This window comes from Dermacentor albipictus, chromosome 6 (genome assembly GCF_038994185.2).
Source record: "Dermacentor albipictus isolate Rhodes 1998 colony chromosome 6, USDA_Dalb.pri_finalv2, whole genome shotgun sequence".
NCBI classification, from domain to species: domain Eukaryota; kingdom Metazoa; phylum Arthropoda; class Arachnida; order Ixodida; family Ixodidae; genus Dermacentor; species Dermacentor albipictus.
The window spans coordinates 16,971,608-16,999,427 of NC_091826.1; the positions used below are offsets into that span (position 1 = coordinate 16,971,608).

Consider the following 27,820-nt stretch of genomic DNA (forward strand, 5'->3'; position numbering starts at 1 on the left):
TAAATATGCAAATTCTTTTAATTTGTCAACATCCACAGACTATGTACAGAGGAACAGTAATGGCTAAGCAGGAAGTCAAGGTGGTGGTGGTGCTACTTCTGCTGTAGCGCCCTTGTTGGCTGGTCGTACTCCCAGCACCTTGACGTAGTTTGCCGGCACCAGGCCCACTTGGCGACCGTCGTCCAAGCTGGCCAGCAGCCAGCCACGCACTCGAGGCTGTAGCTCTGCGGTGTGCAGAAAATAAGCATTACAGTCATAAAACCAATCTTAGCTATCAAAGTGTGACTGTAAGAACTTTTGTAAGGCTGAAGACTGTTTCTGCAAGGCAAGATAAAAGCACACAGTATCGATGGGTCATCAATTCTGAGCTGTCTCTTCATACACTCGCCGGCATTTTTTTATTTTAACAACTTTGAAAGAGAATTTTATACTTGCCATTGCTTTGTTGCTGCTCAAGTTTAGCAACAAAATTGCACACTTTGGTCAGCATTGCTCTACAACAGATTTGACATCGTTGCTTGCCAAGGTCGTCATCAGGGGACAAAATTGTTTTAAAAAGGCTGGCATCATAAACACGCAACTTGCTGTTCGAGAGGTGAGCAGCAGCTGCTGCTGAGATGCAGACTGGTTTTAGCATCATTTGACAGCTTATGCGGACTAAAAATACAAAATCACGTAGAAAAACTTGAGTGACAGCAAAGCATTGCTAAATGCATAGGCTTTTACATGTAAAACTTCGAGTCACTATACAGCAAACTCCTATAAGGAGACGACTATAATCCATAGACTGATCCTTACTCAAAGGGAGTGTTGGGTCTGACACCCTGTTTAGAGTAATGTGAGGAACTTATGTTTTGCAATCTTTACTGGAACATGAGTAACAGAAGCTTACCTAAAATGCAAATCAAATGAAATTAACAAATGTGGACTTCATATTTGAAATGAACACATAAAATTACACACACAGTAATCCCTTGTTATAACGAAATTGCTTTGCTCAAAATATCGCTTTATTTGAAATTTCTTCCGGTCCCGACCGAAACGCATGCATTTTAAGCCACATTACTTAAGGCGCACAAAGAGGGTGCCTCACTTAGAGCGAAGTGGTGAACGACCCTAGCTTTGTTGCACTTTTGACGGTGCAGATGGTCCGATAACTTGCCCCAAATATGCTGGCGAGTCAGGCTGTCAACATCACAGGTCAACGCAAGCTGGTGTTTCCTCGGCGATTTTCTCGAGCCGGTCATGCTCGATTTGCGCCATCAGACTTTAGACAAACGCTATAAATGCGTGGTAGGGTCAGTTCATGAACACCGACACTCGAATCGTAGAATAGCACAGTGTCGTCGACAATGGTGCACCAAAAAACTCTTGTTTTGCAAACTTCATGACTGCACACCTCAGGAAAAAATTGCCCAGTGATCATGCAAAGCGCCTACTGCAAAACTATTCAGTTTTCATGATTGCGCTGCATACCCACAATGAGGAGATAATCAGTTTTTGAGCGCAACAAACACAACCTCAGACTCGAGCCACGACATTTGCGACACTTTCTAGCGCGATACTCTTGTCGTCTTCCGTGACCTCCGCATCCCCCTATAAAAGTGGCCACTGCCTTTCTCTCCTCATTCGCTCTCCAGTCTGCTAACCATCTGGACGCCAGTCTTTTTTTTTTTTTTTATTGCGATGAAGGCTTGCCCTTAAGGCATAATTGTTGGAGCGTATATGTGTATTATATATGTGCTGTGAGGCCTGTGTTGTGTATGAATTGAAGCAGTGTTTTGTGAAATTTGTTATCATGTATCCAGCGGTCATAGCTGGTTGTCACACTGTAGCGGAGGCCGGCTTGCAGTAGGTGACGCGAGCGTTCCGATTGTAAGCCCGTACATGTCCATATTAGGTGGTATGCATCTGATTCCACCACAGGAACGGAGCAGTATGGACACGTAGCACCCAGTGGTAAATGCGACCAGTTCCACCTTGAGACAACAGCCGGTGTAAGGGCCACCCCGGCCCGAAGCCTCCTAAGCACAACTTCCTCCGCCCTAGTAAGGTGAAGGGGGAGGGAGCAGACACACGGTGGGATAAGAGCGCGTGTGTCCTGCCGGAGAACATTTTTACGGGCTCGCAGCGAGTTACGGGGTTGGGGTGGGAGGGGAATAGGTGGAGGATCAGGATTAGGAGGGCAGTGTGCCTGCTGGTCAGCAGCAATGTTGTGAGGGTTCGCTGAATGGCCTTGAATCCAGTGTACCTTGACGCAAGTAGCTGTCTTACTATTCATAGTGTGTATTCTCTCGCAGATTTCCATCGCCTTATCGACCTTCTTGAGTTCCTGAATAGCCGCTAAAGAATCCGTGAAGATGTCTAGTTGCTTGATGGTAGGCAGCTTAGATGTCGCATCTTGCATAGCGTCGTGGATGGCTTGAAGTTCCATTACTAGAGCGCTGGCTTCCGTAGATAAATAGCGCTGGTGGCCGCTGATGAAATTATGCGTTGTACTCAGGAATGATGTCCTTCCGCCGTCTGGGAGAATGGCAGCATCCGTATAGACTTTGCAGGTGTTAACGCATGATGCATCGACGATGTTGTGTTCGTCAATAGTACCTGTTGCATCGCTGCGTCGTAACTTCGTTGGCTTATTAGTTGTGATGCTGGTGAATTCCCAGGGAGGCATTGGACAGGGCTGATTGTCAATCCGAGAGCCGCGGTGAAAATGAGCATGCAGCGCAGCGACAGCCGGAATAAGTTGCTTTTTTATTTCACGTGCTTTTTCACGTTGCAAAATTAGCTCTGCAATTGTGTTGAGCTGGGCATGTTCCTGTAGGGCTGGTATCGGAGTGATGCGGGGCAGTGCTGTGATTGTGCGCATAGCATCGCGATTAATCGTCTCCAACTGTGCTAGCTGTGCCAACGTCAGCCGTTGAAATTGTGCTTGATATAAAATTCGTGGCTGCAAGACTGCACGCACCAACCGTCGAGCTACGTCAGTACGAGCTCCAGCTGCTTTTGCTGCAATGCGACGAATAAGGTGAAGTGTTTTTGTCGAACTCTGTCTGGTTTTACGGAGCCAGTGTGCACCACTGCCGGATTGGTGAATATCGAGACCCAGTATGCGGACCTCGGAAGCCTCAGGGATTGTCACTGCGCCGAGTCTAAATGTAAAGGGGTGCTGCGTGATTCTTGTGCGTCCTTTCTTGTTGGCCACCACAACATAGCATGATTTTTGGGCGGAAATGTCCAATCCTGCTTTCCGAGCGTAGTTGTTCAGCACATCAAGGGCTTCTTGAAGCTGTTGAGTTTGTCTAGATATATCTTTATGCACGGACCACAAAGTGACGTCATCTGCATAGATTAAGAACCTCACATCTGGAATCCGATGTAGTTGCCAGGCTAGAGGTATTAGAGCAACGTTGAAGAGAAGAGGAGCCAGAACCGAACCTTGTGGGACTCCTCTGTTCGATGTGAAGTATCCTTCTTGCCTTCCATCTACTCTAATCGCAAATGTGCGATTCTGAAGGAATGAGTAGATGAATCTTATCACCCGCGGTGCGCCCGCGTGACTGTGTGGAGAAACCTGTAAAACATCGTCTGATAAGATAGAAAGTCCATCTTCAGTTCCCAAGTAAGAACGGAATCCAATTTGAGCAGGATGATATTTATCGTGGCGTTCAAGCCACCAGGAAACTCGTGTGGCCAGCATCTTTTCAGCGAGTTTGCAGACAGTTGAGGTTAGTGAAATTGGGCGTAAAGATTGCAGGCTATTTGGACACTTTCCTGGTTTCGGAATCGCGACAACAATTGAGTGCTTCCAATCAGGTGGAACGTTTCCAGTCTCCCATACTTTATTAATAGCCTGAAGAAGTGCGTCGAGAGCTGCTCCTTCCATGTTCTTGAAAACCTCATAAGGAATACCATCGGGACCAGGTGTTGTTCGTTTCTTCGAAGTTTCAATCGCCGCTATTAGTTCGGCCATGGTGAAAGGGCTGGATATATCGGATATGGAAGTTGTGTCACACTCATCAATTTCGGGGCAGTTTATAGGTGACGCTTGATCGTATTTCGGGAAAAACGCTCTAGCAGCGTGTTCTGCAAATTGATGCGGCGAACTCTGCATCGCTAACCTAACGCTCGCTGCAGGGTCAGGTTGCTTATGACCGCGTTCCATTGACCGGAACGTGCGCCAAAGTGCTCTGTTTCCAATGCCCGATCCAAGATTCTCGCACCACTCATACCATCGTCTTCGAGAAAGTTGCTTTTCGTGCTGACGCGCCTTCGCCGCTATATGGTTAGCACGTGCACGGCTACCTGGTGCATCGGGATTTCTCGACGCATACAATTCTGCCTGACGTCGCTTTGCCCAAAGTTGCAAAAGGGTGAGGTCCGGTTGAGGTTGTTCCTCGTCAACTGTGGTTACAGTGGTGTTCCTCCGTAGCAGTTCTTTCAAAGCGGGAAGAATTTCTGAGGGCTCTGAGGGTACTTTATCAGTCGATGATTCCCGAAACTTATCCCAATGCGTGACTGTTACTCGTCGTCGAATTTTCTTTATGCACGTTCTGTGCAAACCAATTATTATTGGCATATGATCACTGCCCCATGTATCTGGTTCCACCCGCCACTGCGGCATTCCAGGACCCAACCACCACGTGAGGTCTGGGGCGTTTGTTCTAGATACTGCGGGTACAGTACAGGTAGCCACAGCATGATGGTTCAGCAGTGTAAAAGTGGCATCGCTCATGATGTTTTTAACTTGGTATCCTCTTCGGGAGTTGTACTTGTACCCCCATTCTGTATGTGGGGCATTGAAGTCTCCACCCACGAGAATAGGAATTCCCGGGTACGTAGACCGGAGATGGGCTATCCACCCCAAGTTCAAATGTGTGCGCTGCGGTCTGGCGTAGAATGACACTAGAATGACAGGAGTCTTCACTGGTCGTGTCAGGACCCCGACAACTTCTTGATTACCACTACACCATGGCTCCAGGTCAATCACTGTGTGAGCAATTTGCGATGATATATAAACTGCAGCTTTTCCGGGAGCTGAAGCCATTGTAGTAGCACGTCTATCTCTAATAGATGGGTTATGGTACCCATTAAAATTGGTTAGGGAGCATAGCTTATTATGCTCTTGAATAAGCAGTGCCCACACATGTAGCTTATTGTATTGAAGCTTGGTTTTAATTTCTCCTAACTTGGAGTTTAGGCCCCGACAATTCCACTGAAGAATTCCATCCTGTGACAGCTGCTGCAGAGAATTAGCCATGATGCAGGCAATTCTGAATGAGTAACGTTAGCTGAGCAAGTTGATCTAAAACTGCTGTCCAAACAGCTTGGTTGACCTGTGGTGCCGGACGGGATCCAGGCGTAACGGTGGCATTAGCAGTGGTTGAAGCGTCGCGTGTCGGTCCTATTTTCTGACGACGCAGAATTACCAATTCTTTATGTTTGCGTAGTCGCTCAATCTCTCTGGCCAGTGCGTCTATCCGAGCGTCAATGTCATCATGGTCATCATCTGACTGATGCAGAGGTTCCGGTAATTTCTGTTTCTTTGTCTGCGACTGCTTGCCACGTTTAAGAACAGAAGAATACAGTTGTGTTTCTGGGGCTTTTTCTTCTTCTGCCAGGAGCATCTCTGGCTCTTCTGCGAGAACCTCATAACGATTGTGTGTTGTTACTATAGTCGTTTTTGGTATAGCCTTTCGTATCCGGATTGTGGCCTTCTGTTTAGTCGGACAATTTGTGCTTGTCAAATCGTGCTCATCAGATTTACATAAGCCACATCGATATCGTGGTTGGCCTTCTGGTGTGAGCTTTTCTGGATCAATAGTACGCTGTGGGCAAAATGCCTGCATGTGTCCACGTTGAAAGCAGCGGTAGCAGAATATTGCTCGAGGGAGGTATGGTTTAGGTCGCAATATGCAACCATAGTAATAAAACCGTTCTGGGATACATTGAGGGCCCTGTACCGTCACTAAGCATGTACGGCTTTTGCCCATGAATCTAGCTGCGAGCACCCTGTGTGTCGTGGAGGTCAATTCACGACATATTATCTCAGGGGTGTCTTCTGGGTCAATGCCATAGACAACACACCTCTGTATATTAGGGCCCGATGCAAAGTAGCACTGCACAGGCAGGTGTTGATCTTCTGACAGCGGGATAGATGTTAAAGTGCACATTTTCTGCACATCACTGAGAGATGCCAAGTGCACAGTGATCGAGTTGGTAGATTTATATGCTGCGAACCCTTTGTATCCGGTGGTTTCAAGAGATTGGTCGATGACCCTTTGGACATATTTTGTGGCTACTGAAGTTATGTCGTAGCATGAAAGGGGCCGTATGTGAACTCGATATGATTGAGAAGGGGTGGGCGTTGGGTAAGACTGAGAGGGAGCGGGCGTAGGGGAGGCCGTGGAGGAATAGTCTGGGGTGGCCCTTACCTTTTTTGCCGGTTGCTCCGATGCGATGGCGTCTTGTTGAAGCACGTTGATAGGAGGACCTCGCTTGGCTGCATTCGTCGAACCGCCAGAGGGCTGCACGTCCATAGGGTCACCAGTGTCCGTCGGCACGACTGCGGATAGGTTCACATTCACATCACGAAGAGGACTGTTCTTCGGTGTTTCATCTTGGGTATTTGAGCTATCGTATGCACACTTCGGCTGCATGGTTGGCATGGATGTTGTCACGCGCAGCAGTCCGGTGGAAGGTACAGATGAGGAGCTCACATCTGGCACAAACACTTCTTCTTCGTCGGGCGAGCGCGGCGGCTCGGCCGCACTAAGCCTAAGCGCCAGCCGTGCTTGTTTTGAGTCTATCAGACGAGCAGGATCAGTAGGACAAGGCAAAGAAGAGTCCTCACCAGAGTCCACAGGTCCCCATAGGCTTCTGATGAGCTTCGTATCCGGATAAGGGCGAGATTTTCTTTGCTGCCGAGCAATTTCCAAGGAACACAAGGAAACCACGTCTGCGTGGAAACGTCGTCTTCCTCTCGACGCCAGTCACTAGTCACTCCTCTCACTCGCCTTCATGCAAACTCCTCGTCTGCTTGCTGCCAGTTTCGACACTGCTGCTCCTCCAAAGCAGCCCTCTTCCAGTCTGCCTTGCCGAGCACAATCTTTTACCAACGGGTGCCCTTCTGCGGTTCCTGCTTCTTGGTATCCACAACTCCGATCGCCTTTCCTCCACTACACATGAAGTCGATGTCAAGCCTGCCATTGCAACCATTGCCATCACAAGCATGCACTGATGAGCAAAGCAAGATTCCCCGATGACATTTTGAAGCTTCTGCCTTCTGCGTTGCCCGCCACATTCAGTCACTTTGGCGCCAACGGTGCATGCGTTTAGATTCGTGCTGGAGGCCATGTGATTGTGTGCTATTCGGAGTGCTTCGTTAGGTGTGTCTCGCACGTGGTTTTACGGTCTCCAGTGATAAATGGCTCCGTCAATCTGTGGGTGAAAGTGTCCAACTTTGGAGCAGAAAGTTCTGCTGATAAGAGAAGTGGAAAAAGGTGGCCAGCAGAAAACTGACATCGCAAAGGAATTTGGCATACCGCTGTCTACTTTATTTTACTTTATTAACTGTATTAAAAAACAAAGAAGTGTTGCGTTGAATGGCTTTGAAAAGAGCTTCTCAGCAAAGAGAAAGAGGAATTGCTATTCAATATACCCCGAAGTGGAAGGTTCACTTCTACAGTGGCTGAAGAATGCCAGGAGTGCAAATCTCCTTGTACATGGACTTGCACTCACTGCAAAAGCCAAGGCTCTCGCCCTCCAAATGGGTCATAAAGATTTCACGTGCAGCAATGGCTGGCTTGAGCGGTTCAAGAAACGACACGGCGTGACCTTGAAGTTGATCGTTGCAGAAAGTGCAGCCGTGAACTGGGACACTGTATACATATGGCGCCACACATGCCAACATCAGCTCCAAGCTCTACTTGAAAAGTATGACGACAAAGACATTTACAACCTAGATGAGGCTGCAAGCTGCAAGATGCAAGCTGCAAGATGAGGCTACAAGCTGCTACAGAATTGCACATTCACTGCCCCTGGTGGATCCTTATCCAGAGGAACACAGAGCAAAGAGCGTGTCACGGTGCTGTTTGGTGCCTATGCAATAGGCAAGGACAAGCTTCCCTTGTTGATAGTGGAAAAGGCAGAGAAACCACGGTGCTTCCAAAATGCAACTATTCCCAAGGCATGCATCTACAGAAGTAACAAACGAGCATGGATGACTGCTGTTATTTTTTAAGAGTATGTGCGCCGTCTGGACAGACCATTCGACACAAACAATCGGCAAGTGCTTTTCATAATTGACAATTGCCCGAGCCATGGGAAGATCGACAATCTCAAGACGATCACTGTGGAATTTTTGCCTGCAAACACAACTGTGGTACTGCAACTGATGGATTAGGGCATCATTGAGACCACCCGGAAGCTGTACCGCAAGGCTCTCTTGCAGCACATGCTCGCGGCATACGACAGCAGCAAGAGGTAAAACATTGATTGCTTGGTGTGATCCATTTGCTTAACTTGTCATGGAAAGAACTCGCACCTTCGAAGGTCACCAACTGCTTTGTGCATGCCGGCTTTTCCCGAGCCGTCGTCAGCGGCCCTGACGATGACCAGCCTGATGATGACCAGACTTGCAGTGATCTGTACGAGGCTGTTCATAAAATTGCTGGCCAAGAGGTAGAAGGCGAGTACTGTTACGACTTTGCACCGCTGCGCCACGATTACGACTTTGTGGTCCCGTAGCGCTCGTCACCCGTTTCGTGACAGAGCGTTGGTAGCGAAGACTCCGAGCCAGGCGTCGATGAGAATAACGAAAGGGATTTTATACATTATATACAGGTCATTGTACAGGACAAGATCGGATCGGCACTGGGGCCGAGAGCTCACACAAACGCGACTGTTCCCGCACGGCGACGTCCGGCGAAAACGCGTGACACATCTCACCCCAGTCGGGAGCGACACTGTCTCCCGGTGGGTCGGCGGATCCGGTTTTTCAGGCCGCGCGTCGCTGCTTTTATAATCCCCGAGGAACCATTGTCACTCAAACGGCCCAATACAAAGTCAGCACTTGGTGGTCGTCCGAGAGGTCCAACCAGCGACCGCGCTGGCCACCCAGTTCAAAGTTCGCGCGCGCGGTGACCCCCAGGAAAAGGGAGGTGCGGCGCCGGGCTGTCTGGCACTCGCTGACACGTCTGAACACGTTGCCTGCCGATGCTTCTCCCGCAGGACACCGCTGCCTGACAGCTCAGCATCTTGACTTTTCAAGGGAGAATTTGGGCGCTCGCAGGATAAATTCTGCATCTTGCAGATTCGGAATCCGGGCTTGTGGTAATGGCACAACAGTACCAAGACATTCGCATTGGCTGATGCTGCAGTTCCCATGGTCGCCCTGGCGACGGATGCAAAGTTACTAATTGGCACTGTTGGTGGCCCTGACAAGGATGAAGAGCTGGTGGATGAAGAGCCACGTGAAGTGCCAACTATGATGCAGATGCGGGAGTACCTACGCCTGCGGCGAAATAAGGCAGAATGCATGGGTGGCGACCATGGCCTCATGCAATGCTTGGTCAAATTAGAGCAGGGGTTGCTCACGCCCGGTAAGAACTTGAAACAGCCAAAGGTCACTACTTTTCTTGCACCTGAATAAAGTTCTGTTTCACTAATACACTGTATGTTGACTTCCTCGCAGTTGTGGTGTAATTAAAGCTCGACTGCTTTTAGCTCTTCTTGAGTGGTCGCTTATATCGAATTACCGCTTATAACAAAGTTTTTCACCGTCCTGCTGACTTCGTTATAACGAGGGATTATTGTATCTGCAAGCTTTCACTATCAAAACTAAGATGAAATATTAAAAAAAGCTTCTATGGTTGGAGACCCAATGTCTCCCTCTAGATCTGTGGTTATTTCCTGAAGGAATTAATGAAATGCAATAATAAATGGATGGCAAATGAAATGATACACAAAGGACACGCAACCCTTGAGTTAAACACATAATGCAACATACAGAATTGAAGCATCTCGTAGAGACCAGTGTCTTGCAGGAAAGTTAGAAAAGTGCTGGTGCAGCATGGGGCTCCCAGGCGGCACTACATTGGTGGACAACTTTCTGTGGCACTGAAATGAGAGCTACGGAGGCCAAGCATGCACAAGTAACAAAGCTCCTGAAAAAAGTTTCAAATTATTATCACCGTTATCTTTAGCTGTGGAGAGAGAAAAACACCTTTGCTACAACAAAATAAGACAAAATACATCACGAAGTGTTAAATTTGACTTATTATTCTGCTTGTCTCTTCTGCGTTTGTGTAAATGCAAAAGCATCACATGTGGATGCGATGCTGCTTCAGTATCTGTTCCAGAAACAAAACTGCTTTCAAACGTTGCCGGAATACTTGGTGCACTAAAACATGTAAAGAAGGCTTCTCCTATAGCTTTCCCTTCATTGCCACAGAAAGTTGTCCATAAGTGCATACCACGGTTCGAGTAGATGTCTTGCTTTCACTGCACACAATACTGACCTTTTGGTGCCAGGCGCATCTCCTGCCCGGCTTTGATTGCTATTTCACCAGGTGCTTCAGGCTGGAAATCGTAGAGTGCAACGGCCACATGGTGTTCCTCCTCCCCAGATGCCCACCGGGCCTCTGCAACGCACAACAGGGTGACACTCCATAACCACTTTATTGTCGGCTATGGCACGCCTCCTGAATACTGTGATGACAAAACAGCATGGCCTAAATGGCCCTTGTGACCAAATCGATGGCTTGTTTTCACTTTTGCAACCCGATGGCATTTTGCAGGTGTCCACAGTTGGGCTGGCTGGCTAGGGATCAATGTTATATTAACAGAGCAGATGGCAGGACGAATTGAAGTGGACAATGCCTTGACAAAAGAGCACTTCTGAGGTGGCTGCTGTATCGTCTGCATATTTCACAGCAATGTCATTTCACAAGTATAAAGTTGGGCTGATCAGCAGTTAGGGTGCAGAGATATACAAACAGCGCAGGCAACAGGAAAAAGTGATGTGGCCTACACAGGTGCTGATCAATCAGGATAAAAAAGCGCCATGCTACATTAAATGCACTCCTAAAAACAAATAAAGATAAAGGAAATTAGATTGAAAGCTAGAAGGTAGGTTGGCCAGCAAGAGAGAGAAACAAATAAAGGCAGGGAGGTTACCTAACCAGAAAGTATACTTTGCTATCCTTAGTTCGTGTTGAAGCCGAGAGGCTGCACAATGGTCAATTCGCTCGCTCCAGCTACAGCACTTCCTCACTCCAGCGTTTTGATAAGAGTTTTCGTGGTCACTGAGCGAGAAGTGTTCATGTTTGCTTGTACAGGTGTGATGCCGTGCTTGTTAAGTTAGTAAGTGAATGTGTAAAAGTTTATACGGTCCATAAAACTACTATCCTTACTTTTCATATAGCTGTGTACTAATTTGCTATCACAATTGATGCTTTCCCTTTCGAGCAAAACTGTGACTTTTTCTGTTTATTGCAACTTTAGTGTATTGGGAGTAAATCTTTGTTTTTCCAAATGAGAGAAAGTTGTATTTCTGTATGAAAGAATGAGGTGCGCGGTACTGTAAAGGACTTTTCTTTTTTTAGGTCACGGCAAACGGGTGCGCATTACAATCAGGGTGCGTTAGAATCAAGTAAATACGGTAATATCTCTGTGTTTAAACTCCTTGCCACTGCAAACTATGAAAAACACAACATAGCCTATTTTATTCGCATAGGGAAGCGCGACTGTTTTCTTGTGGGAAGATGACCCTCCTGTTGAGTTTCAAAGCTCCCTGCTCAGTCGCCATCTTGTACGGACAGCAAAGTAGCCTGAATCATTCTTGAATTCGATGCTACCTTCGGGAAGCTGTCTTCTTTGACAGCTTCATCAGAATTAAAGCGAGACTTAAGATGACTGCTATTCATTCAGCTGTCTACTTTGCAGTCTACGATGGGAATTTGAACACAGCCATAGTTTCCACCTCGCTACTAGCTAACAGCTGCGACATGTGCCATGACACAGCGAGGAGTCCCTTACATTTAGTTAAGGCCGCAAGGGCATCTTGTGAGGTTCGAGGCAGGGTGTATGGGTATTTTCGAGGAGCATACAAAGACGGAGACTATCAGTGCGAAATGCTGCAAAGACCACTGTTCACCGTAGTACAATCGGCATACGGCTGAAAAATTCTATTTTTACAGCGCTTGCACATCAGATTCCACTCACCCCTGTGAGCTGCTGCACTGAAGATCCTCCACAGGAGCCATGGTGCACCTACAACAAAACCGAAAAAAGCCACGATGGGCCAGCTGGAAGAGCCATCCGTTGGAGGTGGGCTTGTGGAAGGAATCGCTGATCCCGCTCTTGTTGCTTGGTTCCAGGCAGCCTCGGTCATGCCACTGCGCCCTGCATCAGCATGTGGCCATAGGTGTGAGCTGGGTAGGTTAGGCTTCAAAGGGATAGTTTTCCAGATGTTAGTTAACCTAATCAGTTAAAACCTGTCCAAGATCGCCACTTTGAAGGCACCTGCACAACTCTACTACAAATCTCAGCTGTTATACCTCCCCCTCCCCTCTCTCCCCAGCGTAGGGTAGCCAACCGGATTTTTTTTTCTCTGGTTAACCTCCCTGCCTTTCCCCTTTCCCCTTTCCTCTCTCTCTCTCTCTCAGCTGTTATAAAGGCTCCTCACCATGTGCATAGATCACATGGTGACAATAGTGACAAAGCCCATTAGGCCACAGCCATAGGCAACCTCAATGAAAGCTAACGTAGCACTTCTTCCGCTAGTTAACTGTTGCAAGGTTACCAGCCTTTTACTGTTTCATAAAATTTTACCCCAAAGCACACTTCAGAACGACCTGACACTGCTGCCGCTGCACGACATTTGTTCGAGGTTTAGCTGTTAGTGAAGCTAACTTCAAGAAGACCAAATACATGGTGGCGTTCCCTCTCTTGGACTCAGAGTAAGATGCAAAGGTGCACGACTCACCAGTTTGTCAAGACCACACAGGAATTGAAATCAAAGTTCCACAGCCACACTGAATGTGTTAATTAATAATTAACAAATTAAAGGGGGTCAAGCCTGCCAACACCAGGATATGATTACGAAGAATGCCGTAGCAAGTAAATCCAGACTAATACTGATGACCTAGGTTTCTTTAAGGTGCACCTAAATCAGACTATGTGAGTGTTTCTTGCATTTCATCCCCATCAAAATGTGCCCACTGGGGGTCAGGAATCAAACCCGCAACCTCGTGGTTGCTTCATGGCTATAGTGTTGCACTGCTAAGCACAAGGTTAGCAGCGCAGCACCATAGCCACGAAGCCACCACAGCGGGCAACAAATGTGGTAGGCTGACGATAATGTTTTTGCACAAGCGTAGCGCATAACAGATCGGTGCCCTTGCCTCGCAGCAGGTACCAGGCCCGGAGCAGCAGCCACCGAAGGGAGCGGACCAGGGCCAGTGCTGACAACGTGTGTGCTAGGTGTAGCTTCAGTCGGCCGAACTGGTCCGCAACACCAACTACAGCACGGAACGAGCTGTGCAGTGCCTGGTATGTCGACTCCAGCAGCAAGCTCACCGATGCAAATGCCTGTCAGGAGTTTTGGAAATCTGAGAATATTTCTTAATTAAAACAATGGCTAGACATTAACAGAACAGCTGCTGCACCCCAGTAAAGCTGTTACAGGTACACCAAAGGACACTTAAGTAGTTTAATACATTTCATCAAATCTCTTTTTAACGGCCAACATTTCTTACATATCGATGTACTTTGCACAATAGATTTCCATAAATATTATAATACGTTAACGTGCTTATGAAATTCCAAAGAAAAAAACCCAATATCTCGTCAACACAATTGATTACAAGTGCTACCTTGCATTGATGGTTAAGGCTTTCAGGTTCTCTTTCTGATAAATGTGCCAATTCATGCCACCTCAACATTTACACCACAACACAAATTATCATTGTTTTCAATGAAGCAAGCGTGATGACTAACAAGCCCAAATACAGGTTTAGTAAGAAGAACCAGTCATCCTGCCTCACCTGGACAACAGCCTCGACCGAGTGAAATGCACCTCGGGTGCTTTCTTCCGCTAGCTGTTGCAAGGGGCCACCTCCATACGAACCACCTGCTCCATACATGCCACCTGTTCCATACAAGCCACCTGTTCCATACAAGCCACTGGTCCCATAAAGGCCGCTGGTCCCATAAAGGCCGTTATTGTATCCATAGGCACCGGCTCCATAGCCATAGCGAGTACCATATCTGTTCAAGCAAAACATACAAAAAAAGGAAATAAGAAATTAATCACAAGGCCAAACAACTTGAAGCTGCACAAAAGTTTGAGAGACATGGTAGTCCAGGGCTCCAGAATAACTTTTGACTGTCTGGTGTTCTTTAAATGGACACTGAAGGGGAGGAAAGCAGCTTGAGCTTTATTAGTAAATTACGTTTCTAGAATACCAAGAAATCCGCTCTTGCAACAGGTGGCTTGGTAGGCCAGAAAAGGTGCAGAAATGAATTACAGGTGGCTATGCCGACTTGAAGTTGCAACACCAGCTCAATGCAACATCACAGGCATCTGTGACGTCACGTTGACATACCAACATGACAGTTTTGGTGTGGGGAGAAAAAAAAGAAAACCCACTGTTACAGTTATTTTTCTCTTCCAATAATCAACCTCTTACTTCAAAATTAGCATAAAATTAGGTTTGAAAGAATACTTTATCATTTTAAACAGCTTCAGTGTTTCTCTTTACTGTCTCTAACATAAACCCTGTGGGAGTCTCACAAGTGCTCTAGCATCAAAGGAATGAAAACACAGTAGTGCGAACAATCACAAGGGCATTTGTTGCACCTTACTTACACGAATGCCTGTTAGCCGAATGGACACATTGCAAAAAAGCTGCTGCGCAGGCACGAGCGCACCCCATGCGGTTGGAAAGCTAGCAGATGGCTCCCCACCTGGCTGGACATTCCGGCATGCTCCTGTGCCCATGTTTCTGGCATGCCAGCACACTACGTCACGTATGGATGTATGAACTATTATGGCAAGATGATGTCTATTTTTTTTTTTCTGTCCAAGTAGCAGTACCCACTAAAGAGAGTGTCATGGGCTAACATCATAACGTGATCGAATGCAGACTAAGTATGGCAGCGAAACATGCACTCAAGGATTTGCAGCGACCAATTTATAACAGGTATACGTTGTGAACTTTGGCCTGTAGCTAGTCCTTTGTATCAATATTTGCCCTTCTTCAATTTTAGGCCGGCCTTCAAACTCTTCTAGCCACCCTGACTATGTGACAACTGTTTTCACATGCACCCGTATTTCCAGAGAGGCTGCAGTGCAGCAGCACAGTCGTAGGACAAAGGGGCACGTAACAGCATGTAAATGATAGCGAAGTAGGATTTTGGCAGGGAATGCGCATGCTGACATCGGCTAGTGGTTTAAGAACGTGCTCTTGCACTCGGTTTATATGCTCATAGCTCTCGAGATCTGAATGTGGGCATGCACTGCCAGCATCTCACTGGCTTAAACAATGTGCACGGCGGTTTCGGCAAGTAGTTTCAGAGCGAGCTCTGACGAGACGCCGGCAGAGCAAGCCCACGTGTAGAGACCTTTAGCTTACACCAAGCAAACAGCACACTCTTTGCTCAGTGAAAGCTAAAGCTCTCTGGATGTGGGCTTGCTCTGCCACTGTCTCGCCAGCTTAAACTGTGTGTGTGTGCGCCAGCTGACATGCGTGTTTATTGCGATGAAATGAAAATCAAGAGTGATATTATTGCGATAGAAATTTTATGGTCATTCCAGGGACATTTTCGTCGTCGCAGTGATGTTCTCTATAAAGTCTAAGGGTGATAACTGCGTCGCCGCGCGTCGTATGCTGTATGTGCGAGTGAAAGCACGCGAGAAACTGACGATCGCGGTTCAATCTGCCGCGCGCGAACGAAGAAAGCGGAGAGCAAACGCCTTGTTTTCTGCGCGAAAGACCGTCGGGGAATGGGAGGGAAAGCGCGCGGCGTTGCGCTCTGGCAGCAACTGTGCATTTTTCCCACTGCTCTTGCGTTGAAGCGATAGACCGCACGAAGATCGCTTGCCGCTGCTGCCGCGCTTGCTCACACCAGCGTTTTGACAGCGAGTGTCCGCTCATCGAGTGTGATGTGTTCATGATAGCTCGTGCGCACTTACACCACGCTTGTTAATTCAGTTAGTAAGCGAATGTGTCCAAGTTTACACGGTTGATAAAACTCTACTATCCTTACTTCATATAGCTGCGCACTAATTTGCTATAGCAATCGATGCTTCGCCTTGTGAGCGAAACTGCGATTTTTTTGCTAACGATTATTTTTTTAATCATGTCATACCGTGTCGCACGTCATTACTCATTCGATAGCACATAGACTGGCTACTTGATGCGATGAATTATATGACAAATGCAATCTGTTGGAAAATATGGCGCAAAGAGCGCGATCACTCTATGCTGCCACTCAAAGTGCGAGATAAGCGAGCGATATGAAGCAAATGCTAGCCGAAGGAACGCAGCCTGCTTCAACAGCTGGCGATGCAACAGGTTACATGTGTTAGCATCTATCCAAGCCATGTAAGAGTTCGCGCAGCATTATATGCGCATTGTAATGGAGGTGGCTCAGCTTCTACAACATTGCAAGAAGAGAAAAGCAAGAGTGAATCTACTGACATTAAATCCAATGTGCCTGCTGCAAGCTGCCGGAACAAGACCGACTTGTGGGTCACTGGCACTAAGGTTGAGCACGACGTTCTTCACGTAATCCTCTTTAAATGCCCAACCACGATGGGCCTGACGGACAGTCGCGTTTGTTGAGTGCAGATAGCTCCACACGTGGTCGCTGGCGATCGAGCATCGTGAGAAGTCACAAGTTCATCCTGTGCCCATAAAAGAAAATGGAATACAGCCTTTCTCCATCATTTTGACACGACGTACGACGGCTAAACAAACAGCTTAGGCTGAATTACACGTGATCAAACTGGATGGCACAGGTAGCAACAAGGCGACAACGGGGAACATTTCCCAGAGCTCAGAACGATTCATCGGACCTACGGCAAGGCGCCCTCACTTTTTTGCAAAGTGTCCATTGTTATCCACAGAACTAGAGGAGGCGCTGACAGAACATGCGTACAGTAACTCTAATGCCGATGGGCGCGCGACAATTTGATGAAGTACAACTCACCGCGACCGTACGCGATCGGCTAGCGAGCGAATACATTCGCCCCATGCTGGGTCACCAACGCATGGATAGGCGCACGCGTAGAACATACGCGCAGCTTGCCGAATCCTAGCCAAAGAGGCACAGCCTTCTCCCTTTTGAGCCCAAGTAACCCCGCCGTTGGATGGGTGGATGTATGATTGAGGCTCAACCCTTTGAATCGTGCGGCGGCGGCAAGTGCCACCTAGCCTTGAATGGTACTATATGCATGCATACCTGAAACTCGGTTTCATACCGCAACCGTTAGGTGGCGTTAGGCGCAACACTCTGCTGAGCATGGTGGTAGCTGCCATCACCCTGTTTCAAAGGGGATGCTCCTACCTTCCACCCATCCATGCATCTCGCTATCTCTCGTACTGCTCTCTGGCTCTCTGCTCTCTCGTAAAGCTACGCGGCGAAGCCGAATTACAGGAGCCACGCGGGGAAAACAACATCAGGGGACGCGTGAGACCCGCGCATCCCCACAGCCCAAAGCACGGCATGTGAGCATTTCTTGCGTTCTCTCCCAATCGGAATGCAGCCGGGAATCGAGCCTGTGACCTTGCGCCAAGCAGTACAAGGCTACCGTGGCGAGCTACCAAGCTAAAACACAGGAGACACAAAGAACTGGGATGACCAGGCCAATGCATGTGACATGGTTCTGAAAGCATTATAAACTTGTTGCACTGAAACAGATTTCAATTTAGCCAAAACTTTCACTACACCAAAATATTGTAAATTTTTGTATTCACAAAATGGGTCTTTTCGAACCGAGCCTACACTACCGTTTGTTCTTATAGGTATTGTAATTTTTTTCTGGCAGTCACAACCAGCTAAAAGCTAGCTTCTCCACTTGGTCATTAACATACACTTTCATCTTCAAATTAAAAAAGTATGAGCAGGCTAAAACAATTTTCCTGCTTCGTGCAATAAGGCCAGGATACAATTGTCAAATGATGATTTTATACATTACAAAGCCAATAAAACAAACTAGTTAACTAACAAGCTAAATGCATTCAAAGCTGCTGCAGGTAAACATTTATGTGTGAATGCTATTTTGCTTTTGCAATTGCAACCCGTCATCTCCATTTTCTAGCACCGTCTCCACAGAGAAATCAAACAGAATCAACGAATCAAGAAATGAGTTCATGAACTACACAAATTGGTAAATAAACGCAGCAGCGAAACACTCACGGGGAGATGGCCGATCCATAGCCATAGCCATATCCAGAGCCACCATGCAGTGGCTGTTGGCTCGGCCTTGGTGGTACAGTTGGTGGTACAGTTGGTGGTTGGTGGGTCACGTGAGGCTGGCCGACGGGGCCATTCGGCAGCCCGCTGTTACTTGCAAGGCTGTCGTCCCTGCAACAAATACAGGCAGTGTGCTAGTCTCCCTCTCTATTTCTTTTTTTATTTCTGTGCTTTTACTCACATAGTGCAGTATAAACAAGCTCAATCATCCACTCTTCAATAGAAAACACAATGATCGCCATACTGATAAGAGCTACATCCCCTTCAGGTGCCAATTGAAGGCCACCACAACAATGTTTTGTACAGCGTAAAAAACCAAGTTTCAGACAGCGTGGAATAAGAGCACCCTTCATGCAATAACCTTACATTTGAAATATGAGTGGATGTATTACTAAAACATAGCAAAAGCAGGAGTTTCTAATATCGAAACTGGGAAACAAAATGTTGCCATTGTCACTCAGAGCTGATATATGACCCAGAATGTGCAGCTCCTTGGCATGACCCTTGAGACTGTGCTGGAAAAATTTCGGAGGCAATGTGCTGTGATCTACATCATATCCACTAACCAATAGGTGCACGCGTCGTGTTTTTAGGTTCTAGTTAAAGGCTGTTGATAGGAAAGTTAGATAATTACCAAACCTGCAGGTTTTCAAAGATTGCTTTAAGCATACACTACTCATTTATAAACAATTTAGCCAAAGTAAAAATTTGGTGCAGTCGGCCATTAAAGGTATATTTTCGACTATTCATTTCTTGCTTCAAATGAAAGTACTAGACCTCTAAACTTAAGAAAAAAATAGCGACAGTCCTTAGAGCACCATTAATAATTTAACATAATAGATTTTTTACAGTCAGTTCAGGTTTCCTTTCTAGGAGAATACTGTGTTGTGATGTGACGTGTGTTGTTACGCCACGTGTCATTCTATGATTATGTGGTAGCAGGGCACTACGATGATTTGACACTTGCTCTGGCTCGCCCCGTCATCAGTTATGCTGCTACATCGGCCCTCATAATGAGCAGCAGCATACGAGGCGACCGAGTGCCAAACATTGCAATGTCCAGCTCTCACATGACCCCATACTAGGCTGTTACGTCACGACACAGTATCCTCGTAGAAAATGAAATCAAAACTGGCTGTGGAAATGCTATTACACTAAATTGTTTACAGCCCTCCCAAGCTTGTCACTATTTTTTCTAGGATTTATAGGTCTAGAAGCATCATTTACTGCAAAAATAAGAATTGTCAAAAAAACATGGAGGAGACTTAAGCTTTGCCTTTAAAAGTGGAATGCAACAGCGTTATCAGGCCCCGCTGACACCGACACTGGATATTGTGCAACACGGGGCCCGATGGAAACAATGATGGGCTGAACCCGGCAACAGTGCAGGGCAGAGCAATGGCTCATACCTCCGTTACAGTGAACTAGAACGGGCAGTGCAGTGCACGGAGGCAGCGACGCATAGGGGCACCTGACACCACTGGCGGCAAAAGGAGTGGCGGCACTGCAATCGCTCGTTCTTGCATGCGGTGCCTGTTGTGTGGCTTGAAAGTGCTTAGGTGGCGTTTCGCCGGCTTTCTCTAAATGTCTGCTGCTTTTAAATTCGTGAACATTTCAGCTCGTGTGAACAGCAAGGAGGTAGCCAGCTGTTATTGTGTGATATTTGTTTGCGCAGATCTTAAATTCCAGGGCCCCGCTTAATGTGCTGTTGAAAGGTGTGTCAAGGAGAGAACAATCGTACAGTGTAACTGTTTAATTTAAACTTACTTTTGTTGTTACAGGGACTAGGAGTTTTTGGAGCAAAGCAAGCAGTGGGACATTCGTAATGCAGGTCGTTTGTTTTTGTGCCCATTCTGATACCAATTAATGCTGTCATTGCTATCCAGATACCCTTCTTTGGCACCATACCGATTCTTGTGTGTGCCCCCATACTCTGTGATGCCTGTATAGTGAGCACCTAGTTATAGATTACACAGACAATGGAATAGTGCCCCATTTGTGAAATGCAGTACCCATATCGCTACTGACAAGAATTGTGTCCTATGGATATCTTATCGACATCCACTGCTAGGACATTGATATCCTAGGGAAGTGTCAAATATGTCCAGCGAACGCCCCTCCCATGACCATTTGACCGCACTTTCTGTGTCCTGTGGACATCCATTGAGTGTACGCGAGGGACATTATGTGGACATGGCTGGGTACATTTTACGGACATATGCCAAGGCCTGTTGCATAGTGTTCGCCATAATGCTAATTACAGCCGCAGCACACGCTGTCTGATAGATGCAATGGCAGAGCACCCATGCATCAAGAACAGATAACTTGTGGGCACACGTTATGCGTGCACGCACATGTGCGGAAGTGCAGCCTACTCCTCGTTCTTCTAGGCCTTGCGCCAAGTGGTGCAATTGCCTTATTGAACTACTTGAAGTTTTCAAAGTAAAGTGCATCAGAAATTTTGTAGTATGACGTAAACACGAGCTCCAGACGTGATAACTTTGGATTGTAATTTGAACATGTGAAAGAACATAATTCTGTTACAAGGAAACTAATGAGGCATAGCTTCAATTGGAGGACAAATATTCACACGCATGTCAAAAGAAAAGGTCCATGCAGAATAACTTTGGGAGATTCGTAATAGGATATCCAGGATGTCCTATATGTATCCGAAATGGTGCATGGACATCGGGCCATGATCCAGATGTCCTATGCATGTGTTTTCACTGGGTCGTTAAACTGCTCGCCAAAGCACGTTCTCCATAAATACAACAATTAGCTGCTTTTCCGTTGTAGCGAGGCTACTGTTTGGCTTCCGGCATCATTGTTGTGCAAGTCCTCTCCTTCTGCTCACCCATGTTTACTGTGCGGGCGCGGCATGTTTTCGACAGATGAATTTCAGTGACTTATTGAGAATAAGTGGCTTCTGTGAGTGTACGTGACTTCAATCCGTGCATGCCAGTTTTCTCTGCTGCTTTTCAATTCGTGAGCATTTCTATTCGTGTCAGAAGCAACAAGCCCGGCTGTTCGAAGTTATTCATTAGCGCGGTTTCTATTTTCATCTAAGGCGTTACCTATAATGTGCTGTTGAAAGGTGTGCCAAGGAGAGGACAATGCAAAGTAACAGCTTGATTTACACTTACTTTCGATGTTGCGGGGATTAGTTATGTATAATTACCCTGCCACGCAGTCACTCGATTGTGATTATGTACGATCGGAATCTGCTCACTCGAGTTCGTATAGAAAGCTAAATAAACTTGATCCTGGTGGCTGAACAAACAGCAGCGGTCATGTTCTATTATGTTGAAAAGTTAATCCGCATGGGACTTGATTGCGATCGAAAGTGCCTGTGTTCTCGACAGCGTGGCTAGGTTCCAGCGACAATCAGAAAAGGTTTAGCATCTGTGGCATTAAAAACAGAAAAAAAAAAACCATTTCATTGTCTGAGTGTAATCGGAGAATACAGACCAAATAATAACCAATTTGCTTGGGGCAAAAACATGAACAAAAACTCCTGCACTTGTCAAGCATACAGGTACGTCGCAGTGTGTGCGAGCGTTTCGTCTGCTGCTTTTCGAGAGTGGTTGATCTCAGCGCCGCCGCTACTTGTGACGCTGCCGGAGCCACACGGAGTGTGCCGCCCGCGACACTGCCCCTTCTAGTACACTGTACCCCCGTGAGGCAGAAGGTGCAAGTAGTGACTCATCAATGGCTCATGCCCTCGTAAGCAAGAAAAAAGGGGTTTGTGTTCGAGTTTCTGCTTAACAAAATTGTGTTTTCTCTTATGTTCAAATTACAATCCGACGCTATCATATGTGTAGGTTGTGTGCATGTCAGACTTTACAAATTTTCTTACACATTTTACTGTGGGAAATTCAATTAGTCCAGTAACATCTACGTGCCATGCAGAGGGCCAGTGTGGTGCGGGATGATTTTTTTCTTATTGACAACGCCACCGACACTGTATCTGTTGCAAAATATGTGAAAACTCCTTTAATTCTGTCTACTGAAAATTTTGGTTTCACTGCATGCCTTATATGTTTGATAACATAAATGTGTACGGCTGCTGGATGCATTAAGAAGTATGAATTCTTCAGAAAGTTGTTCAGAAAGTATGTGGATTCTACAGGAATATCACATAAGAGAACATCAACCATTACCTGTCTGGCAAACATTTAGAGCACCCATTCAGCCACTTGAAAAAATGCCTCATGTAAAACATTCTTATAAACAATGAAAGGATTGTCAGCCCACAACATGGTGACATACTGGAACCAAGAACAAACACCCAGATGTCTAGCTTCCAGCACTCTTCAAAAGGGGACTTTGGACATCATATTATTCAAATTTGCAGCAAAGGTTCAACCAGAAATGTCTCAAGATGAACACGACACATTTTAAACACTATTTTCATCAGGGCTTTTGCTGTGCTATTTTGGCATGCACTTGTGCACACAATTCAAATGGTCATTTCAGACTGCTCCAGCAGTGATCTGAATGTCATGTAAAAGAGTGACTAAGCATTATGGTGAGCTTACCCCAATGGCAATGATGAAGCCAGATAATCGCTGGCAGACTAGTTCATTCCCATTACACGTTTTCAAGCTGTCTTTTTTTTACATATTTAAGTCGTCTTTAACAACTTCTGCAGCAAAATCCGAGTGCTCTAAAATGACCATTCGAATGTGCTTTGAGATTGCCATGACTGTATGTCAAGATAAGCGTGCACACTGGTAAATTCCTAAGCTTGGCAAGTAACCAAAAAAATCTGTCAAGCCATGTTATGACAATGTTGTGACAACAAATATTTTTAAAACTAAAAGCCTTGTTACATGCAATACTTGTTATAGCACATATTCGGTACACCCTATATTGGTGAGCAATATTCGGTACACCCTATATTGGTGAGCAACATTTTATAGTCACTTCATTAAATCCAAAAATTCGTTAAATCTGTGTTTGTTATTTCAAGGCTTGACTGTATTGTTTATGGGGTCTTAGGTCATGATTTCACACAAATGCAAGATTTGTATAAAAATATTAATGCTAATGAACATACAAAAGCAAAAAAAGCTGCTTCAAAAAGCAGAGATGCTGACAAGAGATAGTTTTGGTTGGCTACCTTGTACCGAGGGAGAGGGCAAGGGTAAGAAAGGGAGGAGATCAATACAAAGAATGTAAAAGCATGCACATGATTCAGAGGTAGCGGGAATTATCATCAAATTCTATTGAAGCGCAGGCCTGTAGACTTTAAAAACTCGGCCAGCACAGGTTTAGCCTTGTGTGTGGCCTTCCTTTTAGAAGCAGTAGCTTATGACCTTCCGCTTTTGACAGAGGACAAGTGCTCAGTCTGTCGAACATGTTACAAAGTTTGTCTGCACTGTAGCACGAATAGGCAGAAAGAAAGTGTGCGAAGGTATTGGTTGCAGTTGCACATGCTGCAGGTAACAAAAATGACAGAAGCGCTTTACACACGTGTGAGTCCAGGTGTTAGGAATCGTACAGAAATATGTGTCCAGCTCACCTTGCTGCTCTCAATGTGAAGAGTTTTCATCATGCAGTGATTGCTACTGTTACTGCAGCAGTCATGTGCATGTTACCTGTACTATTCCACTCACGTGCAGATGGCGACTAGCTTTAAAAGGCAGCAGCAGTGGTAATGTGGTTACAGTATGCTAATATGTTGGTCAGAAAGTTTCTGAACTCATAGTTCTGCGCTACCGAGCCAAACTGTACAAACATGAGCACATGCCAGTGGCCTGCATGTCAAAGTCAGAAAATGCCATAAGTCATAAGCAGCTGCTGTGTTCCCACCACAGCAAATATAACTAAAGCCCATTACTCTTGAAAACTGCATCTTTAATGAATAAAACTACATCCAAGACAGTTTGATGTGGTAACTTGCAGGAGAGAAAGTTCATGGACAAATAAAGAAAGCAGAATGCATTACAACAGGATAGGCAACTGGATGAGTTTGTAACAGTTTATCTTGAGGGGCATCAGCTGAAGGCATAACATGGACAAAAAAAAAAAAACAAGACAGCATCGTTTGCCTGTTGTCTTTGGCTACCTTTAGCTTACACACTCTGGATGAATCAAGGCCCATTGTTTTGCAATGACAACAACCTTTGAGACATGCACAATGGTTGTGAAGCTTAATTGTTTTCTCTCTCACTCTACTGCTTGCTAAATGTCATTGTGTTGTCACACTGCCAACAATAGGTCCATTCGATCATTCTGTTTATGTGAACCAGTTCACAAAGTGTTGCACCCTGGTATATTCATATTAACGCATGCACGAAAGGTGGGAAGGCTGGTTCACTATTTTTCTGCAACTTCCCTACACGTGGTGCCAACTTGATGCAGACATGGAGGTGCTAAGCAGCAGCAGACAGCACAGCACACAGGCCTAAGTGCCATCTGGACCCCGCTCACGCGCACCTGCTACATCTGTGCAACACAATGTGCATTTTTGCACACGTGTACACAACCAAGTTGTCAAGTTGCCACAGCCCCTGATTCAGCTCTCTGTGCTGATCAAAAAAGCACTACTTCAGAGTAAATGACGAGCCTCTGTCAAAATGTCAGTGCTAGCACCTTTATTTTTAGTGTATTCTTATTGCCCTGCAAAACCAACAAAGGGAAACGGAAAGGAAAAAAGAAAGCACAAATGTTCCTCAGCAAGGACATGACAAGATCAGTCCGAAACACTGATGTTCTCTGGTGAATGCTGCTTTTAGAAATATGCTGCCTCACTGCATGTAGCGTAAGAACAGTTATCCATAAGTTGAACACGTAGCACGTACTTACTGCTACTGCTGCCATTGGAAGAATTGACCAAGCAGTTCAACACTTTCACAAATTCCTATGCACCACTTCTTGCTAATGGCCCAAATAGGATGTTCCTGTCTGCTGTTTTTAAGACCACACCCCTCAGAAGTGTACTTCAGGATCCATTGCTGTGTTGTACTTTAGTCAACTATAGCTGTACCCAGCCTTTCAAATAAGACACCTGCACCACATGTGAACTTTGGCATTCCTTTTGAGTTTTGTGTTGCCCCTGCATTGCTGAACTTGAGCTCCACCATTTTGTAATGCACCGGTTAACTATCGTGCAGGTGAATCAAGTAAACCTTGTTCATGGCAGCATTTCTTTGCCCATATTCTTTTGTGCACTCTACACAACACGACGCAAGAAAGGTCACTAGAGTTGTTTTTATTTATTCAATGCTTCACCACAACAAAGACTGTTCAATGGGCCTGAAAGACAGCCAGTGAATCAGCAGTCACTCCTCCCAGCAACCCATTTGTTACGGTGCTATAGTACAACTGCGAATACAGGTTATATACAGTTTACTTCTTGTGTTTTCCATTCAGCGAGCTTAGACTTAGCACCACAATATGCAATCGAGCATATGGAATTCAAGTCCTTTCAACAATTGACATTCAGCAGCATATATATAAGTATTCCACAGTTCTAGAAAGTCTAGGCCCTCATGACTATGCACTACAACAGTTGGTGAATAAGAATTTCAAAATGTGGCTGGATGCACAACACCACATGGCATTAATCTTTTTACCCAGGACAGCTCCGTTAGTACCTTCATTACCTATAAGTGTGACATTCTGCTTATTAATTACTAGAAGCTGATATATCGTCGAAGCTTTACCGCAAAGTTTCCCAACTTGCTGACACTGCTGAAGGCATGCATCCTCCAGCTTGAGAGGATAACACCAAGATGATTTTTTATTGCCCGGTATAGTGCATGGGAAGGCTGGAGCTCGTGGAAGAAAAAAAGAAAAAGAAGGCTTGCCGGGGAAAACGTGACGATTTAACCGAAGTACATTACACTCGAAAAGCTGAGAAAAGTGTGTGGAACACGCACCCACTTGTAAAATTTTGATCTTCACTCTAGTGCCATGACAAAGAACGCTGTACAGCAATGGCAGAAAACCCCCACAGCTCTCTGAAAACGTTATGCGTACCTTGCCGCACAAAACGCACGCTCTAGAGATGCTGTATGATTTCCGAAAAATGTTATGGCGCTCGTACGTTATATACACTAGGATGTCGAGCGTGGCAAGTTATGATCAGTACGACAAGCTCTCTTCAGTGCAACCGCACGGTTGATCGTGCACAGTCCACTAGACATTGCTTCTGGGCTTCAGAAATCTTTCCGATTCTCGCACACAACAACGCTGGACACGAGCTGTGGAGCAACACGGAATGGCCAGCGCGCAATAAGCGACCGACACAACAGCTCTACTTCAGCGGAGCCGGAAGACACGGCCTTTTGCGCTGCGCACGGGAGGAAGGTCGCCTGGGCCGCAAGCAACGCGACACAAATCCTCTCTCAATCGCCTACTTTCCTGCAGGCGGTATCGCGCACACCTTGCGAAACATTAAGCCGCCGAGCGGCCTCGAATTGACGGCACCCTACGTGAGTGAACCCGGCAAGCAGCATTAACAACGACTTAATTTCATCAAAACTCATCAAAAGTTACGAAGACTACATAGAACAACATTCGAAGCAGTAACTTCGTGCTCCATGTCATCTGTCGTTGCTTACCCCGTGGATTACTAAACTAAAGCTAGGACACACAACTTCGGGCACTGCGGCCCGTGTTTCTGTTCAGAACCTTCAGCGCATAACACGGATCAGACACTTTCGAGAACACAGGCCTCTTTCGATGAAATTACCGACGCTGCGCAACCGATTCAAAACCTAAAAAACTCATTACCATCATCCGCGCTACTTTCCTCTTACGACGGCACATTAAGTCGGACGACACAAGAACCGTGCAATGTAGGCAACGCTCAGTTTTGTCTGTGCGGAAAGGAACCTCTACTTTCTTTCAGTTGCAAGAATTGCAGCTGTCAGGCCACTCACCAGGAAGAATTGTTTACGTGCCCGGCGGTCGATGTAGACGGGCGACCCGCAGCGCATGTTTCCCAAGGTTTCAGTGGGGACGTCATTGCAACAGCAGACAAGCTCTCAAGGAGATCGTGCCCAAGCCTCGCAAAGAGCAGTACAGAAATTCAAGTTCGACTGAACAAAAGGGTCGTGAGAGTTCCACAAACTTTTTCAGACGCAACAAACCGCCGGCTGCGCGACTTTCGCATTCGCGTGTGCACTCGCTTCCGCGTACCTACGCGGCCGCCATCATATTAACGCACTGACTCGTTACCTCGTTATAGTCACGCCACAGCAGAGTATCATACAATAGCCTTTCAGTGACTGCACATTAAAATTTCCGAGATGTTTGTTGCAAAAAATAATGCAGCACTTTTATGGTTCAAGCAAAAAAATATGACGCATTCTTTTAAACTTAGAAA

General features: G+C 46.2%; 1 protein-coding gene across 1 annotated transcript; it reads right to left on the reverse strand.

Moving 5' to 3' along the window:
• Positions 1-27,669, reverse strand: Pex13 (peroxin 13). The gene is made up of 7 exons (XM_065447313.2): positions 27,375-27,669; positions 18,427-18,594; positions 14,049-14,271; positions 13,407-13,593; positions 12,226-12,405; positions 10,521-10,643; positions 1-224 (listed from the first exon to the last, which is right to left on the reverse strand). The coding sequence occupies exons 1-7, from the start codon at positions 27,458-27,460 to the stop codon at positions 76-78; spliced, it is 1,116 nt and encodes a 371-aa protein (XP_065303385.2). The 5' UTR covers positions 27,461-27,669; the 3' UTR covers positions 1-75.
• Between the last annotated feature and the right edge of the window lie 151 nt (positions 27,670-27,820).

Excerpts from the sequence above, each read along its gene's own strand:
- Pex13 (XM_065447313.2), bottom strand. The coding sequence starts at position 27,460 with ATGACGTCCCCACTGAAACCTTGGGAAACATGCGCTGCGGGTCGCCCG. Across the intron at positions 14,272-18,426 it reads TATGGATCGGCCATCTCCCC|ATATGGTACTCGCTATGGCT; the intron begins GTGAGTGTTTCG and ends TTGCTTGAACAG. Across the intron at positions 13,594-14,048 it reads CGGTCGAGGCTGTTGTCCAG|GCATTTGCATCGGTGAGCTT; the intron begins GTGAGGCAGGAT and ends AACTCCTGACAG.